The sequence below is a fragment of the Clarias gariepinus genome, chromosome 11 (genome assembly GCF_024256425.1).
Source record: "Clarias gariepinus isolate MV-2021 ecotype Netherlands chromosome 11, CGAR_prim_01v2, whole genome shotgun sequence".
NCBI lineage: Eukaryota > Metazoa > Chordata > Actinopteri > Siluriformes > Clariidae > Clarias > Clarias gariepinus.
Window position 1 is genome coordinate 5816284 of NC_071110.1, and position 19532 is coordinate 5835815.

General features: G+C 39.2%; 1 protein-coding gene across 3 annotated transcripts in view; it reads left to right on the forward strand.

Annotated features, from left to right (window-relative positions):
* stard13b (StAR-related lipid transfer (START) domain containing 13b) overlaps positions 1 to 19532 on the forward strand; it is a 105746-nt gene that overhangs the window by 44705 nt on the left and 41509 nt on the right. Inside the window, exon 1 of one of the 3 annotated variants that reach the window (XM_053507187.1) lies at positions 9155 to 9518. The exons of the other annotated variants lie outside the window; for them this stretch is intronic. Coding sequence (XP_053363162.1) covers positions 9407 to 9518 — 112 coding nt within the window. The 5' untranslated portion in view covers positions 9155 to 9406. Of the gene's footprint in view, positions 1 to 9154; positions 9519 to 19532 lie in introns of those variants that run through there. 3 annotated transcript variants of the gene reach the window in all.

A 19532-nucleotide genomic window follows, 5' to 3' on the forward strand; every position in this document is an offset into this window, starting at 1 on the left:
ATGAAAGGAAAAAGTGAACGTTTGGGAATTGTTTGGGAATTCAATCAGGAAAAAGTCTAAAGTTATTGCTGTGGCTTCAAGGCAAAGCAATGCTTCAGACCAAACTGCAGCTTTTGAGTGCGACAGCATGTGCTGGAATAACCTTGTTTTTGTATATACAGCATGCCTCATTTAAAGGTGCTTTTATAAAATATATATTACTATTTCTTTAACAAGTTTCCACAGGTCTCAGAGTTCCACCAAATTGTGTCTGTTAACACTACTAACCCCTTAGATAATGCATTTTGCTGTTCTTTTTCCAAAGACACTATTTTAGTGTTCATGTAAATGAGCTACTCTTAGTAGCAGAGCCGAGGGAGGGGCACTTCTTATATGAGGTCATAATAGGGGAAAATATCAAATTGCCTTTTTTAAGGTCTGCCTAAAAAAAATTGAAAAAGAACAAAAACTAAGGGATTTGTTGGTTGAATATTACCGGCCGAAGAAAAGTAAATTAAAAAACATTTTCTTTTAATTTAACGATGATGCTTTGCAAAAAGCTGGTTAATTTGACGTTAACTCAAAGGAGCCAAAGGTTGAGGAGACAATTTAGAATTTCTAGGTCGGAATTCCGAATTTAAAGGGTGTTTCCTTTGAGATTTGGTCAGCAATCATGAATTGTTGCCAAGTTACGACTTCTTTTTAAATGCAGCATCAGAGCACATACATCATAGTGTCATAATTATATCAGCTTTACAATGAGTGACTGCTGAAAACTGAAAGCGTGCTTATAAATGCATATGTGGGTCCTCTCCATTGTCTTTAAGTGCACTTTTTTTCATTATTTTAGGATTTCATTATTGCACTAGCACAAAAAAACTCTTCTGATTTCTGAACATTACTATTCCAACACCAAATAACATGTTACAGAAAAATATTTGTATGCCAGAAGAAAGCAGCACATTATAAGCGACCACTTTTCAGACCAAAAAAACAACAACAACAACAACGTGATAGTTGCCGGTTTCTGCATGAAAAAATAAAGCAGCTGGTTCTGCAGGATGCTCATTAAACCTAGTAGCTAATTTCCTTAAAAAACTGCAAATAAAAATTGGACCTGGTGCCTAAAGTGTCCTCAAAGCATTGTCATACTGATTTTGTTTTATAACTGTGCTTTTTTTAAGACATGCTTGCTCTAAAGCATTTATTGGCACATGGATTGTAGATGCGAATCATATCAAAACTCATGGAATAAGCAGTGAACTATTAAAATGTGCAGTTGTAGAAACACAATTAACAGTATAGCGGTGTCATGTGGCCTAATTTGCCAATGATTTTACATCTTAATTTATTAACAAATAACATATTGTGGGACCGCTGTGAGACGTGTTAGTTCCTGTTATCACTTGTGTTATTTCATTCACTACCTAGACAAGAAAATAGGTGCTGCTTGTTATATTTCTAAGAAATCAAATAGCCAGTGTTGGAAATTTTCTGAGTGTTATAGAGCTTTGGAACTGGAGACTCCTTCTATAAATTTCCAATAAAAATATATTTCCTTGATAAATAATCCGTATATAAAACCTATGGTGTGGAACAAGGAATGGCTGGTGTGATTAAGTCTTCCAGCATCTCTCTATCAGCAAGTGTCAGCAGGGAACCGTTGCCTGACCTCAGCTCTGCCAAGCTTAAACTCACCGCCAACCCTCTTTTCTTTTCTTTTGTATCCTGGGAGCTTATGTGAAGAAATACCGGACACGGTGAACGCTGTTGCTCTGAGGTGGTATTTGCTCATCATGAAGTTGTTGTAAAGCTTACACTATGCTAGACTTAGTGTGGATATTTATTTATCGAACCTCATCTGAGTGTGTGAATCGTGGAGACGTGTGCTGGTGTATGTGCATGTGTGCTTGAGAATGCCCCCCTCCTTTTGTAATAGAAGCCAGGTGGTGTGTGGAGACTGTAAATGTTTTCCCATGGTTTTCTGTGGTTGGCCGGGTCTTAATAGATTCCGACTTGACGGCATTACATGCTTTGTCATACAACGAAACAATAGCGTTCACAACCCCCCTCCCTCTTCCTTCAGCTTCTTCTCATAAACTGCTGTGCTTTCTGTGTGATGCCTTACATGAGCTTTGTGCAGAGATGGATGGATGTTTCAAGGGCAAAACCACAAGCGGCTCGCAATAATGTCATCGTGTTATTTTATTTTCATATCTACACTTCTTCCCTTTGTTAGACGTATACACACAGACTCCATTAATTTCAACTGACACCTAAACAAAAAGGAGTTCTGTAGCTTTAAGACCTTTCCCTTCCTTCCCATCCGATCCCCTCATCGAAACCCAGATATATACCACATGTGTGGTTTCTCCGGAAAACTGGAGGCACGGCTTGGGAATATTCGCTCAGGAAATTTATAGCGCATGCCTCAGACGGGCCTGAGCAGGACAGGGGGAGGTTCCACGCCTTGAATCCATTAAGACCGGAGCATAATACACCCCCCCCTCCCCCCCTCCAGGATTCCAGGGGTCTGTCCTGGGACCTGCAGTCCTTAAGAAGACGGCCAATAGGAGCTCGGAGAAATCAGGCCCTGAACATCTGGGCTTTTTCCCATTGAAGCTCATTGGTCAGACTGGAGCCGTGGGCTCAAAGGCATGCAGGCAACAAGTAAAAGTGCTCAGATGGAACTTTATCTCGGCTGGATATACTGAACATAAGCCAATTTGAGCTGCATATGAACAATACGTATACATTAGATTTACATATTCAGTGTTCCAAGGTATTGTGCAATCATTTACCAAGAAGAACCAATGAATAATAAAATTTTTTAAAAACAGGAACGCTTGACCCTGATTAAAAAATGGTAGAAGGTATTAATCAACTCTTAAATCTCTAATTGGCTCTTTTTAGAGCACTACAACAGAGTGTTTTGCTATCTCTGTATTCCAGGTAGAACCATTTGAAAAATCTAGGACCCCTTCATTTTCCAAGGGACCCCTAAAACAAGGCATGAAATACCCAGAACCAAGAAAGTTTAGTTAAACTTAAAGCACTTGATGGGTTCTAGGTATAAAATAATGACCAGTAATTATGTAATTAGGACAGTTTTATCGCACACTTTTCTCTGGGTTCTCCAATTTGTTCCAATCTGTAGGTGGACAGTCCCAAGGTGGCTTAGCTTTTAAGATTTGTCTTCAAATATACATCCATTTATTGAAAAGCTGGGAACCCTTAATTATTTATTGAACCCTTAAACATCTCTTGAATACCTGTCAACGGTATTAAATGTAAAGTTCTATTTATTGTGCTCTTGTTAATAGCTGGAATGCATTAGGTTAAATGGTCTTAGTACTTGGTAGACTCATTGGAAAATGCTGTTTAAGGTTAAATGTTGTGCAACTGTGTACATAATGCAATACTACATATCCTTTCTCCATAAATCCACATCCATCTCGTGATTTGGAGAGTATTTCCACTGTGTTGAAATAGTTTTTAAAGAAAAATGCCATAAATTTAATTTTCCCATAAATATCCACGTCTTCTGGTGTAAAGTCTATAAAAAGTAGAGATATTAATTCGGGATAGGATTCAGTGACCTTGTGTTGCCAAGATAGGAAGTTTTCCATTACCCTTCCTTTAGGACAGAAATAAGTTCTCTCTTTCTCTCTCTCCCTTTCTCTCTCCCTGTAGGACACATTAAAATTTCTAATCCAGTAACAAATACAGAAAACTGACTGTTTGCTACTGGATTGAAAAGTTCTTTGTGGCTACCAGTTCCTCCAAATCCCCGTTCGAATGAAACCAGTTACTGAGACTTTGTTACTCATAGAAGAGCACAAAATCCTGTGACTTAAATGTGTTTGTAGGGGAACAAAAACAACATGCGAATGTGGCCAGCAATTAGAATATCTGAGTGCAAAAGTTTGCACACCCTTAAACTTAGAACCAAAGGCAATGATTATTGTGCGGAATAAAAAGGGGACAATATTAGAAGAACCTTCGGAGATGTATTTAAATCTGCAGTAATGTTTGTTTACTTATTCCGTACAGTTTTTAAGTTATTGTTATTATTTATTTTGCCCCAAATCCATTGGGGATGCACATTTTTTGCATTTAATTGTATGCTTAGAAATAAGGATATATTAAACATATGGTATATATTTAATGTTTGTAAGTGATCATGGAACTACTTGTGTCCATAGTTAGGCTAAAATACAATAAAACTGTGCTGTGTGTTCAAAGAGTTTGTCACTGTTTGGAGAACTGATAAATGCGTGATTAGCTCATGCCAAAACAAGCAACCCTGGTGAGATGGAATGGAGGGCCATTCACATGCTGATGACCACTTCCTGCCCTTACATCAAATATTGCTTCCTTTGTGTCTGTTCTAGAGACTGCGGTCTAGCCATAATAATCTTCTCTAAGATAACTCCATGTACTGTGATGTACAACATCAAGGACCAAGGAAGGATGATACCATTGACTTGTTGGACCTCGCTATGATAATTGGGTAAAACCCTGAAAGCTTGTGATAGAGTCATGATAAAGTCATATAAATGAACCAGGGGCAATTTTGGCTATATTTTGTTCCATTACCTATGATTTAAGAAATAAAATGAAAAGAAGTATAAATGCTAAAACTGCTCCAAACTCTCATACACTTAAATACATGAATTTGCAAGTGTGACTTCATGAACATTCTTTTTTTCATCTAGTTAATTGTGGCTTTTTGCTACACAAATTGCTGTTATATGAGCAATAAAACTCTTCACAAATTGCTGAATTGCAAAGTATTTTATTCCACTTGCATCAAAGCAATTAGACAGTTTGCCAAATTGTTGTATTATTCTTATACACTACACTTATTAAACAGCAATCTGTCATACTTTCTAGCTGTTTGTACGAGGGGCCTTCAAGTCAATCCGCGACTTGTGATTAATTTTTTCACAAATAAATGTGTAAAACCGATTGACATTTACAGAAGACTTCAAGCACAGCACGGTGAGGAGACTCTAAGCCAGAGTAAAACATTTGAATAATGCAAACATTTTAAAGAATAAGAATCTGGCCAAGGTGGTTCAGAGCCCACTGCAGTCGTTCCCCTAAACATTCACTCCAAGCTATTTCCACATGCTTGGAGCATTAAAGGAATTTCTGGGAGGCCAGCGTTTCAGATGTGAATCAGGCAGTCCGATCATGGCTCTTTCTACCTTGATGGTGTCCAAGCAGCAGTGAAACACTAGGATGAGTGCATTAGTGTAGCAGGGGATTATATAGAGAAATAAGGGAGTTTTTACTCTCATAACAGTATTCTGTTATTATGCACAATCAAAAGTCCCAGTTTGACTCGAATGCGCCTTGTAGTTCAGTTTTATGTGAAACAAGTTAGCTGCTGTTATCACACCTATAAACAGCTGCATTTCTTTTCACCATCGACTCTTTTCTAGAGAGTCCATCTGTAAACACAAATTATTTAACATGTTCATGTGGAGCACATTAAGACATAATTCTGTAATCCACACCTTTCAACCATTTAGAATCAAGTCTTCAACATAATAATAATAATAATAATAATATTAAATGTGTATTTAAGCAATGTCTTTTTGTAAAACTAGTGGTTTGTGACTGACGTGTGATCGGGTAATGGAATTGTTCAAGTTGAAGGCCACTCTGATGGACATGCTAGGCAGAAGTCAGGCCGCTGACAGGCCTGCGATGTACAGCTCTGAGTTCTCGTCAGGTTCTGTGATAGATTAAGACAGGTTGTCTGTACGAGAGCTGAGCTTTGCACTGCTCCGTGTCCTGCGACTGTCTGCACAGAGCAAGCAGAGCCCAAAATAGAAAGCTGGAAGTTCTCAGTGGGGAGGACTCTCTCTGTCAGGCTGACCTCAAATATTTCTGACTTACCAGCTTGGTCTGAGGTGGAACTCAGCTGGATTGTATGGAAAGACTGTCCTGTATAGTCACAAAAACCCCATACCTTTTATTACTCTTAACTAGCATAGCATTTGCATGATCAGCAAACGATTTTAAATTGGCTAACATATAACAAATTACAATTTTAGATTAGCTGGAACTGAACAGCTAATAATATTATATTAGCGGACAGCTAGCAGGAAACAATTTTAGTTAGCTGGAAGTTAACTACTACCAATGTAATAACAGCAGAAATTTAACAGCTAACAATTTTATTTTAGCAGACAGCAAACAACAAACAGATTTACTTTATTTACATGTTAACAGCTAAGAATTTTAGATGAGCTGAACCTTAACTACAAACTATTTTAGAATGGCTGGTAATTAACAGCTAACTATTTTGTATAAGCATACAGCTAAATATTAGTAAGAAGAATGCAGCATACAATTTTGAATGAGATAGAATGGAACAGCTAACCACATTAAAATAGCAGAAATTTTACAGCTAACAATTTTAGATTATCTGGAAGTTCACAGCTAACACTTTTAGATTAGCAGACAACAAACAAGGAACAATTTTAGTTTGTTTACATGCTAACAGCTAAGAATTTTAGATTAGTTGGAATTTAACATCTAACAGTCTTAGATTAGCTGGAAGTTAACAGCTAACAGCATAATAATAATAATAATAATAATAATAATAATAATAATTCATTGGAAGAGAACGGCATACAGTTTGAGATTAGCTGGAATGGGACAGATAACAGATTAGGATTAGCTAGAAAATTTACAGCTGTTAAATTTGGATTAGCAGACAGCTAGCAGTAAGGATTTTAGATTAGCTGGAAGTTAACAACTAACAATATTATAATAGCAAAAATTTACCAGCTAACTATTTTAGATTAGAAGACAGCTAACAATGCACAATTTTAGTTTAGTTACAGGTTAACAGCTAACAATGTTAGATTAGCTGGAATTTATCAGGAATTTATCAGACAGCTAGCAGTGGATAGTTTTGGATTAGCAAGAATGTTCACAGCTAACAAGTTTATCAGCAAAAACCTGTATGTCTTACACCTTCATTTGTTTCGATGCCTGATATAATTTAGGTCTACTGATGAATTATAATAATTACGTGTTTTAATGCTCGAAAGCTTGGTACTTATGAACATCCTGTTTCTTCCTTTAAATAAGTGGACGCACTGAGTCAACTTGTGTGTAACAATAACTTAATGTAGTTTTAACTCTGTGTGTCCTATTGAAACCTACAAAGCTAAAGTAATCGAATTGACCTTTCTTTTTTTCTAAGTGACCAGCCGGTGTCGTCTCCAAGCCAAACATTCCACTGCAAATCCCACATGAGGGGAAATGTTTGGCCCCAACCTTTGACCTTTGACACATATATGGAGGCGAGGCAGATGCCGTCCATGTTCTCCCAGGAGGTTTTTCCATCAGATGACTCTATTACAGAATGAAGCAGAATGATTGGCAGCATGATCGCAGAAACAGTGAGCGAATAAGCTGTTAGTCATTTCTCATGATGATTACAGGGTGCATTAGGAAGCGCCCGTTTTCTGTGAAAAGCATTTTGGGTATAGCACACCCTATATCGCCCACCTCAAAATAATGCATATCCTTCCACATCTGTCTTCTGTTTCCGTTTTAGGCTGCTGTTTTTTTTTTTTTTCCTCCCCAGCCAGCGATCTCTGTTTAAGTGAAGCGTTGGACACACAACAGTTGTTCCTGTCTAATAAACTAATTCAGGATAAGACTCTTGTTAGGGAGAAGGCAGGTGTGGAGCTCTACAGGTTCAGTCATTATCACCTGCCCAGTTTAATTACCTTAGTGGTATAGACAATTCTATTTGGCACCTGAAAGAAATGAGTGAGAGAGGGAAGAAAAATACAAATCTGGAAGCATTAATGTTGCTTTTAACTGAAATCAATTTTTGTAAAAATAACATTTGTGTGGTTTGAATACATATACAGTATATTGATTGATCAGCCATGACATTAAAAACAGTAACATTATACCCAGCTAGGATTTTAGTTTCCTTTGTGGCACTGGGGCAGCTCTGGCCACTCTGGGCGCGGCCTCACAGGGCCGGCGTGCTGTGGTGTCTGGCACCAGGTTGGGGTGGCGCCTCTATGGATCAGACTTGTTTGTCCAGTGATGAAAATGGGATTTAACGAATTCTGGCCGGGGTGCTGGCTTTGGGGTCTTTTTCTGCAGAGCACTGTGGATGGTGGACTGTGGTGCACTGGATGTTCTGGTGCCTTTCTGTAGTAGCCAGCATGTTTTTTGGTGAGTTGTGCTGTATTGGCTTTTCTGTGGGATGAAACAGACAAAAAACAGGCTAGCCTTTGGTGCCCACGGGCATGGGTGAACCTTGGGTGCCTGTGATCCTATCACCAATATTCCAGGAAACTTCGGCAACAAGACGAGGTACACCATGGACAGGGTGTTAATTCATTACAGACCACTCATTTACACACTACAGCCAATTTGGGATCACCAATTAGCCTAACCTGCATGTCTTTGGACTGTGAGAGGAAACTTGAGCACCCTGAGGAAACCCACCAAGCATGAGGAGAACATGCAAACTGGGAATCGAGGTGGGGAACGCTCGACCCTGGAGGTGCAAGGAGACAGTGCTAATCACTATTCCACTATATGGACAAAAGTGTTTGGCCAAATCTGTTAATTATTGAATTTAGGTGCTTTCTAGGACAGCATACTAAGCATACTCAGACATCTTGGACAATGCTATGCTTTCCAAGCATACTTGCATGCTAACTTTTTTGCAACAGTGTGGAAAAGGCCCTTTTCTTCTCCAACATGACAGTGCCCCAGTGCACAAAGCGAGGACTATTATAAAGACGTGGTTTGCTGAGTTCGGTGTGGTAGAACTTGATTGGCCCAAACACCGAACCCTGACCTGAACCCTGTCCAGCACCTTTGGGATGAACTGGAATGGAGAATGCGAGCCAGGCCTTCTCGTCCAACACCAGTGTCTGATCTCATAAACACTCTACAGAATGAATATCAATAAGATATTGAAATATATGTATTAGGATACAATGTCATTGCAGGTTTGTCCAAAAACTTTTGTCTATATACAATGCTCGCGCGCGCGCGCGTGTGTGTGTGTGAGAGAGAGAGGGGGAATATCAGTCACTCATGACATAGGAGTAGGTAGTGGAGCAGAGAATGTGTGTGTGGAGAGAGAGAGAGAGAGAGTGTGTGTGTGTGTTCGTCCTGGCTGAAGTAGAAACTTCAGGAACAGGCGCTCGAGGCGGTGCGCGTGTCTGCAGCTCGGATAACCCACACCTCTGACTGCGGTTGTTCCTTCGTTCTTCCAGAGGAACTGTATGGCTTTGCGTGCGTGTTTTGCGGGAACCCCGACGTCGGCGTGCGGCGCGTGCGGGCCAGCGCGGCGCAGTCATGCGGGCTTTTAGGCGCGTGCGAGTTTGGAGCGACAGCGCGCGGGAGTCGAGCGGCGGGTACGATGACCGCGAGTGAGCTGAAACTGCGGCGCTCCTTCAGCCAGCAGCTCCGCTACTCCACATTCAGAGCCTGGACTTTACTGGGCAAGAAGGGCCGCCAGAGGAGACTCGCAGGTCGGTGATGAGCGGAAACAAAGTCGCTCCTGGGTACATGATGCGCAAAGATCTTAATAACCTGATGCGCTTTACGCAACGTGTTGCTTTGATCCAGTGTTACTTTTACGCAGTGTTGCTTTGATCCAATGTTACTTTTACGCAACGTGTTGCTTTGATTCAGTGTTACTTTTACGCAGTGTTGCTTTGATCCAATATTCGTTTTACGCAGTGTGCGTTTTATCCCGTGTTCCTTTTTGTCTAGTGTTCCTTTTACTCTGTTCGTTTTATGCAGTGTCTTTTATCCACTGTTCCTTTTATGCATGCGTTCCATTTATTTAGTGTTCCTTTAACTCAGTGTTCTGTTTATCCAGTGTTCCCTTTATGCATGCGTTCCCTTTACGTGTGTGTTCCTTCAACACAGTGTTGCGTTTATCCAGTGTTCCTTTAACTCAATGTTCTTTTTATCCAGTGTTCCTGTTGTCCAGTGTTCCTCTAACACAGTGTTCCCTTTACGCAGTGTTTCTTTTATCCAGGGTTCCTTTTATGCATGTGTTCTGTGCGTAGCATATGATCTCGAAATTACTCACCATAACATCATGCATTAAGAATAAAGGTGGTAACCTTTATTTTATGGTACGTTTTCTTGTTGGTGCATGTTTTGTGTGCATTTCTATTACCTGAAAAGGTGTACTCTGCTTATAGGAGTAAAATGTACACAGGTATAAAGATCAAGCATGCAGGCACCTTGGATTGTAGGAAAAGTACTATGTGGTAAAAAGATCTTCAAACATTACCCATTTGACTAAATTAGACTGATGGAAAATTCCTTTCCTTTCCCTATTGACTTAAACAGCCTAGATTGCCTTTGCACACTCCTTGCTGTCATCAAGGGTACCTGATTTGTACCTTTATAGGGTTTTATTTTTTCACCTGAAAACGTCAATAATGTGCAGCTTTTTTTTTCAGCTGCGCATTAATGACAACTTAAAACTTTTCTCTAAAAGGTATTTAATGGTCCATCTCATGTTAGCGATCATGCTCACTAATTGAAAAAGTGCACTTAAATAGACTTATGACTACTTACAGAACCTGTAATGCATGTGTACAGCTCACACTGATGGTTTGATAGTACCGCTCTAGCAACAAGGCCAAGTAGATCCTGTGACTTTCCTTTCTCAGACTGTATTCCATAACAAATTTCTGTGCAAGCTGGTTAGGAGATGGTGATTCGGAAAAATGTGTATCTTGCTTGAGTGTTGCACGATGGAACTGGAAAAATGCTGTCATTTTTTATTATTTTTTTTAACCATCCACGTGTCAGTCATTATGATTTAGGGCACAGCGCTGCATCAGCTTGTTTTATTTAGAGGCGAGTTAATCAGAGGTATAGAACAGCAAAGCCTTTTTCCTAGGTTTTATTTCGGACAACCTTGCCACCTAATCCTGTTTGGATCAAAACAGGATCTCTGTGTGATTTAGTGATTTAATGCAATGCCAATGGAAACACATTTTCCTGTTTTTAAGATCATAACTTTTTTGTTTTTGGAGCGTGTGTGTGTGTGTTTGGTGGTGGTGGTGGTGGGGGGGGGGTCAATTTGCTACTGTATGTGCTGGCTTTGCTGTTGTGTACAGTGAATTTCCTGTAATTAAGAACTCCAAGAGGTCCGGAGATGATATATGATGTGGCGTGTTGCACAATGGTGTTAGTAATCATGTTTGTTAATATAAAAGGGTACTATTAATCTACTGAAGTGCACTAATATAGACTTTCGACCACTAGATGTCACTCAGTGCAGCATGGTGTTTTCTTGGCAAGCTCTCGCGCGTGGAGTGTTCCACCTATATTGCTGCGTTTAAAATGACAGTAGTAATAGCTGATTATTATTTTTAGCCATGTCTAAAGTCCAAAAACATGCACAGCATCCCGGAACATTCTACGGAGAACTTTATTATAGAGTGTTTCCCTATACAGAAGGGTTTCAAGGAGGTTCAGAACCTATAATTATGCAGTGAACCCTTAGAGAACGCCCTGTTTTTTAAAGAGTTTGTGCATTAATATGCGTTATGTATACTGTAGTTAGAAAACAGGGTTCTTTTATAGTTCAGTAGACGAGCACTTTATTAGTCGTGCATATTATTGTGTAGTCTTTGTAACTTGCAGTCATGGGTTCAGGTTCTTAGAATAATAAACAAAAAAAATAGTATATTTGAGTTTGTACTAAAAACCATTACAAGTATACATTTTCACTAATAGAGTTAAGGGTTCTTTGGATAATTAGGCATTATTAAATATTCCCAAATTTCTCCTTTTAGTTGTAAATCTCTGCACAGAACCCCTTTAAATGTTCCCAAAAGGGACAACAGGACTTTTCATGGTTTGCCCGTGTATCGTCCATTTGATGTGTCGTTCACTATAATATTTTATACTATGTTTAGTCCTCAATGATCCAAAGAGACCCGAAGTGAAACATCAAGGAGATGTTAATTAGCATTTTTGGAAGGACTTAGAACTTTATAACTATCACTATTTACTTTTTTTTTACCACTTCAGGACACAGGAAGTGACGCTTTCAGATTCTCTCTCTATTGTTTTTTTTTTTGTTTTGTCAACTTAAAGCTGGTGAACATCTGTTTATGGTCGCTCTAACGGTAGTACCGACAGGAACTATGTGTATGTATGTGACTGACATTTGTCAATAAATTAAACTTGTTAGCAAGTTTATAAGGTTTAAAAAGAATAAAAGACATGGGGGGTTGATTATTTTCCTATAACAGCACACCATTCAATGGTTAATTCTTTACATAGTTACAGACGTGTTACATTAACTCCACCTTTTCTTTTGTTAAAGTCCTCCTTTCAGTACTGTAAATATTTTCCCAGAATGCCAAGCGAGGTGATGCATCAAGCATGTTTAAAAGTTTGAATAGATGAAAAATTACATAAACCTGTACAGCACCTGCATGGAACAATGGTGGCTGATGAGAGAGATATTATAACTGTATAGCTGAGAGGTGCTCAATACAGTTATGAGAGTAAAAACTTCCTTTATTTATTCCCTGCTACACTAATGCACGTATCCCAGTGTTTCACTAGTGTTCAGATGCTATCAAGGCACTTGAAAGGTTTCTTAGTAGAAAGCTTCATGTCTGAAACCCTGGCCTCCCAGGAACTCCTTTAATGGCTCAATGGCTTGGAGCGAGGTCAGGAACTGTACTGGGAAGTGGCGATAGCTCCCAGTACAGAGTTCCTGTACTGTGCAAGTGGTATTCCTGAATGATTGTGTGTACAGTTCCCATAGACAGATGCGTTTCATCTGCAAGTTGGCGAGAAGTTATTTGTCGATAACTTTATGAATCAGGCGTTCCACTCGCTGAATGTTAAAGGGAACGATGTCATTCATGGACGTACAGCCTACTTTAAAATGCATTTAAATATTTTACTGCGGCTAAGAGTCTCATCACCGTTCTGTGCTTAAAGTCTTCTGTACATGTCAATCGCTTTCACACCTTCGTTTGCTAGAAATTTCCCAGTTTGACTTGAACGCCCTTCATATATTTGAAGCTGAACTATTTCAGGACCGAAGCCTATTTTGGCTGTGATGTGATCGTGGTATCCTTCACAATGTCTGCCCAAATGCTTAGAGTATAAATAGGAGTGTTCCACGGGTTAAAATAGTCTTTCTGTCACAGCAATGGAGCCAAAGGTGAAGCAGCTCTGTTGGAGACACTATAGAGACGATGCATCACCTGGGGAGGACACACGAGCACTATTTAAAGACTTTTATTTCTCGCACGCAGGCACTTTTACCAAATATAGTTACGTTAAAGAGCCGATCTGATTTCGTCCTCCCGAAAAACAGCAGTCGGGAGGAATTGCACGAAATGATTTCTTCTGACAGCTCAAATGCGTGCTTCAATCAAACTGGAATTTGGAGATAGCTGTGAAAATATTTTGCGAGGCTGCTTCGAGTCAGAGCGGCAAAATGTAACGCACCTGCTGGTTGGATCTGGCAGGGTGCCTCGATCTGAGACGCTTCCCAGACAAATATTAGACCTGATCGTTTTCCCTGCAGGCTCTGTTGATCCACTTTTTCTCTCATCAGGTTCCTGTGATAAAGAGTCGAAGAGGATTTTCTTAAGTCTGCAGCTATTCAGTAGAATTAATCGCCTATTTTAAAAAAAATGCATGCGCCTGCCTTACTTACCTGTTATTAAAGTGGTTCAAATGTTAATACACGTCAGTACCGATTCATGTGTGTATCCTTCCTTTGACTTGCAAAAGTTTGTGCACGCCCTGGACAAAATGCATTTCGCGACATTGTACTAATTAGGATTGTAATGCAGTATCCATGTCTTAATCTGTTTAGTGCTTGAAATATCTTTGATTTAAATCTGAAGTGGGTGTGACTTAAACTAAGAACATTTCCAGAGGAGGCCTAGGGGCAAAATATCAGCAGTATAAGCATGGTGTATGAATTCTGGCTTTGACAGTTCCTTGACCTCAGCTTCATCGCTTGAGTTAATAATTGGTTAATGCTCGGATATACTGTATCTGATGACTTACAAACAGAACATGAGGTCGTAACCAGTTGATGTGAACTCTCAACCAGCTGCCCTTTGATCTTTTTTGGCAAGCTTTTTACAAATTATGAAAAAAGCAAGAAAGCAAGCAAGAAAGAATTGACCTTATCTGTTTAATCAAAGTAATGTATTCGTATTCCACTACATCCCTAGTGTGTGTGTGTGTGTGTGTGTGTGTGAGAGAGAGAGAGAGAGAGAGGGAGAGAGAGAGAGTTGGAATGTGCATTCTTTGGCAGGCAGTAGGTGGCCTGGTCTCTCCTCCATGTTTGCATACATTAATTCTTGGAGCTGTCAGCTATTTGTCATTGGCTGCTGTAAATAGATAAAGAGAGACTTGGCACAGGCCGCTCTCTGCACTCAGACTGGTCAAATTAATGGCTGTGTTCTGGGATGCTGGCAAAGCCCTCTCGATTATGCACTCTTGGAGAGCTTTATGATCCATTTTTTACTCAGCCAGCGCTCTTCTTAATCACTCCGTGCCTCCATTTATCTAAACCTGTCAGTCTGCTGTTGGCTGAGAAGATTATGGATGAGTGGACGTGATGTATTCTTTAAGAAAAGGCAACATGTTTTGAGCCAATAGAATTTACATTGATATCTACAGGGTGATAAATACACCCAGGTGGCACAAAAGTAGTGCTTCTAGTGACAGTTAAATACTAAGATAATAATAAAATACTATATTGCCGGCTATTAGTTTCAGTTATGCGACATACAGTGGCACCTCGGCATAATGTCCTGCTTCACAAAATTTTCGCCTTAAGAACTGAAATTTGTAAGAGCCGTTCAAAACCTGTTTGCGAAGCCAAGCAGGGCAAGTTTACATTATTTTAATGTTTTTTTCTCCATTTTTTGCAGCACCATGCATCCCAAGAAGGTTAGCAAGGACGGTAACTAAAAGAAAAGGCAGCCAAAAATTATTTAACATTTTACTTCATTTACATGTATTTTCTAAAAGTTTTGATTGTTTTATATGCAAAAATAGGATAATAGTGTTAAAAATGAGTAATATAGGAAATATTTGAAGGTACCGCTGTATGTTATGGCCTCACATTATTTTGTTCTATAATATTAGACCTGACCTAATTTAAATAACTTTTGTTATATTGAACTTTCAGCTGTATCACACACATGATGTTATATCATTTCTATCTGTTATCACCCAAATGAGGATGGGTTCCCTGTTAAGCCTGATTCCTCTCAAGGTTTCTTCCTATTGCCGTCTCAGGGAGTTTTTCCTTGCCACTCTCGCCGTCAGAGACATTTCATTTATCATTCATTCATTCATCTCTTTATTAACTAGAGACATTTTTCTTACACGTACACACTTCCATAAATTTTCTTTTTTTTTTATTTCTTTCATTTTTGTGAAGCTGCTTTGAGACAATGACCATTGTTAAAAGTGCTATATACTGTAAATACAATTTAATTGAATTGAATAGATGGCTAACGTCAGGTACTACCTGCCAGGGAACTAATCTGACCAGGTGGCTAGTTAATCTTAGCACAGGTCTGTGACCAAGTAACCAGCTAGTTTAGCTAATGCTAATAATAAAAAAAAAAAATTATCACTGCTACCCCATTTCCACCACGCCACCATGGCAGTTTCTGGAGTTAGTTTGGAGCCGGTCGCCAATTTTGAACCAATTCTTTATTTTCAGACTGCCCTCAGACAGAAAAATTGGTTTCATGGCGGCACCAACATTTTGCTATGCTAGAACAAAGAACCTCTTACATCAGGGGCTGGGGGTGAAATTATCATGACCAACTAAATGTTTGTGACTGCCATCTTTAAACAAAACTGGACTTAAAATGGAATGGGCAGCTCAAATGCTTTCTAGTAAGGACGTGAAGTAGGCTCGTAAAGCCGTGATGAAGTTAGCATTATTGGCAAAGAAGACATATACACTGTCACGTACACGGATATATGGTGACATAATGATGTGACTCTAAAGTCCATGGAAAAACAAACCCAGTTCTTAGGAAGTTCGCTGTTGAACTGTCTCTGAACACCAGACATGAGCTAGTGCCTGGTTCACTTTGGTGGAAAAGGCGTATGTGTCAAGCTAAAAGTTGCTGTACCTTGTGGTCAGTGCTATGTGGCCACAAATACACTACAAAAATATCAATCATTTCACCACATCAAACTCATCCATCATGCTCTATTTTGATCCTGTTGTTAGTACTACAAACCTATTTTGATGCTTATAATTTGTATTCATCTTATCTTATTTAAACTATATACTATATTATATTATAGATTTTAGAACACATTTGATCCGAGCCTTAGAACAGTATGTGCCTGTATGTCATTGTGTATATGTCTCGTTAACGCAAATATCTAATCAGCTAATTACATGGCAGCATCTCACTGCATTTATGTAGACATGATCAAGACGATCTGCTGAAGTTCAAACCGAACATAAAAGTGGCATCCTTGTTGGTACCAAATGGGCTGGTCTGAGTATTTCTGAAACTGCTAATTAAATTGGATTTTTTGCACACTCTAAGGTTTAAAGAGAATGCCATGATAAAGAGAAACTCTCCAGTGACTCTCCAGCAGAAGACCACACCAGGTGTTGCTCCTGTCAGCAAAGAACAGAAAGCTGAGGCTACAATTCACATGGGCTCACCAAAATTTGACAAAAGAATCTTGGGAAAATGTTGCCTGCTCTGATGAGTCTCAGTTTCTGCTCCACTATTCAGATAAATGGGTCAGAATTTGGCATAAACAACATAAGAGCATGGATCCATCCTGACTTGTATCAACAGTTCAGGCTGGTAGTGGTTGTGTAATGGTGTAGGGGGGTTTTGTTGGCCCACTTTGGGCCCCTTAGTACCAAATGAGCATTATTTAAATGCTACAGCTTACCTGTGTATTGTTGCTGACCATGTTCATCCCATTATGACCACAGAATAATACGCCGTGTCACAAAGCTAAAGTCATTTCAGACTGGTTTCTTGGAACATGGCAATGGTCAACCAATTGACAGTATGGACCAAAATCACTAAGAAGTGTTTCCAGCACCTTGTTAAATCACGTTTTTATGCAAGATGCAACTTGTGAAGTGGCTGCTAAGTGTGTATGTATGTTTTAATGTATGTATGTAAGTTTGCTGTTATACAGTAAAAATCCTGGCTCTTCTGTGAAGTCTAGATTTTGGAGCTTGGCTGTGGGTTTTTGTTCTCATTCAGGCACAAGACCATTAGTGATGTCAGACACTGACGTTGAGTTGAGGAGGGCTGTGGTGCAGCCGGTGTTCCAGTTTATTCCATAGGTGTTAGGGCCAGGTTTCTGTGCACTTAGGACACTTAGGTTCTTCTACTTCAGCTATAACATAAGGTGTCATCATGGAGCTCACTTTGTATGCAGCGACATGTGATGCTGGAAATGGTTTAAGTCCCACAGTTCGACTGAAGAGACATTCTGTACAATAGTGTGGGATAAAGCGAATGAGTTGAGACAAGGAAAATAGGTCTTCTTTAAATGATCTGTCACTTTAAATAAGGTGTTAATGTCTGCCTTCTCCAGTGAACAGCACAAGCACAGAAGGTACCTTGTTTGTTTGCTTGCCCAAGCTTAAAGCCAATAAATGAACTCATGTGTGATGCTTTAAGAGAGTGTAAGAGGAAAAACATGACCCTCGCCCGTGACTTAGTGCCAGGCTTCACGTGCAGCACGAAAGAATACGGACTGGTTCAGGTATAGCGGGCTACTAAACACACCATGCTGAATTGTGCTCTTTGTCTGGTTTCCACCCTGAGTGGTATGTGCCAGTCAGGGAATGAGGGAGGGGGATGTGTTTAGCTTGGTGCACAGCCCATTTTTACCTTATTTAAATAAAGCTACAAGCTCTTTCTTTCTTTCTTTTTACACAGTTTACTTGTTAAATTAAGCTATTTCTTTAGGGATACACACTATTTACAAGTGTTAAAGTACAATCATACGCATCCCTAGAGGGACATAAAAGTAAAAAAAAATTGTTAAAGAAAAAAACAATTAGTCCTTTAAAAAAAGTTGTAGAATACTGAACAATTATGAGTGCCTCATATACTTTCGGGGGCAGGGGTAGGTGGTTGAGGTGTTAGATTGCTAATCAGGAGATCCCCAGTTTGAACCCCTATTCCGCCGGACTGCAACTGTTGGACCTCTGAGCAAGGTCTTCAGATACAATTAGGCGTCGAGCTGGCAACCCGACCCCATAAGTAACTGCCACAGAAACGACAGATATACCTCCAGGGTGAGGAGTATCCGTCGCTTGATGTGCCTGATGGCACGTGGACGGACACCCACACCCGAACCGTTCTATACCTGTTTGCATCAGTGGAAATCCAAGCAAAGCCAGTTTTTTTTTTGTTTTGTTTTTTTGCATTTTTTGTAGCATTCTTGTAGCAAGAAGAAAACTTTTTGTTTTTAAAGCAGCCGGTGCCAACATGAATCATTAAGGTGTGTGTGTATGTGCCCTGCGATGGATTGGCACCCTGTCCAGGGTGTAGAGAAAGGATTCCCTAACCTTACATAAACTTAGTAAAAGACTTACAGTGTTTCTTTCTTTTTTTTTATTTAATTAAGGACAACAAAAAGAACAAAAATAAAGAGATGACTTTTAAAAACAACCAATTTAAAGATGAAAGTTTAGAAAACAAATTTTAACACTGACTTTGATATACTTTCACTAATCCTGAGAAAAACAACGACAGCAACATGCAAACATGATTTGTTTGACTTTCTCTGATTCTGAGCCTGATTCTACTGTTTGGTGTTTGGGCTAAATTTGCTAACATGTTGTGTAGCACCAAGCACGGTGTAGGATGAATATTTTCCTCACTTTTACATTAAGAGATAAATCACAGTAAATTTATTTTGAAATCGAGACTCATATTGAAATCCTACACATGCCAGTATGGGAGATGAGTGAATTAGATGATTAGCAAGCTAACTTCTTGTTAGCTTAGGATATATTAGCTCTGGGCACTGTGATATGTATTTGATATGTTTAGTTGGGGTTAAATAAAAGGAGTGATAATTGATAAAAAGTGTAAAACGAGAATTAGAAATTAAAATCATAACAGGTGTCAATGTGTAACAAGGGAAGCTAGCTTAACAGCTAACAGTTAGCTAGTCGGCTAGCAATGTTAAACATTTAGCTTTGTATGTTCATATATTCTAGCATTTGCTTTATGACGGTTAAATGTTTTAGGCATTTCTTGGCTTTCAGAAAATAAGTATTTTTTGATCTACATATCCATATGGATTAATTTAGTTTGTTTGTTGTTCGAATTTATGTGTTAAATCTGTTTTTAGTTATTTATGCCTTTTCTTCAGAACAAACTGTCCTGTGTTATGGATGTTTCATTCCAACAAGAAGAATTTTCTTTTTTTTTTTTTACTGATAAGACATGTCTGGTGATAAACACAGCGTGTCCCGCTGCATTAATGAACGCCATTGT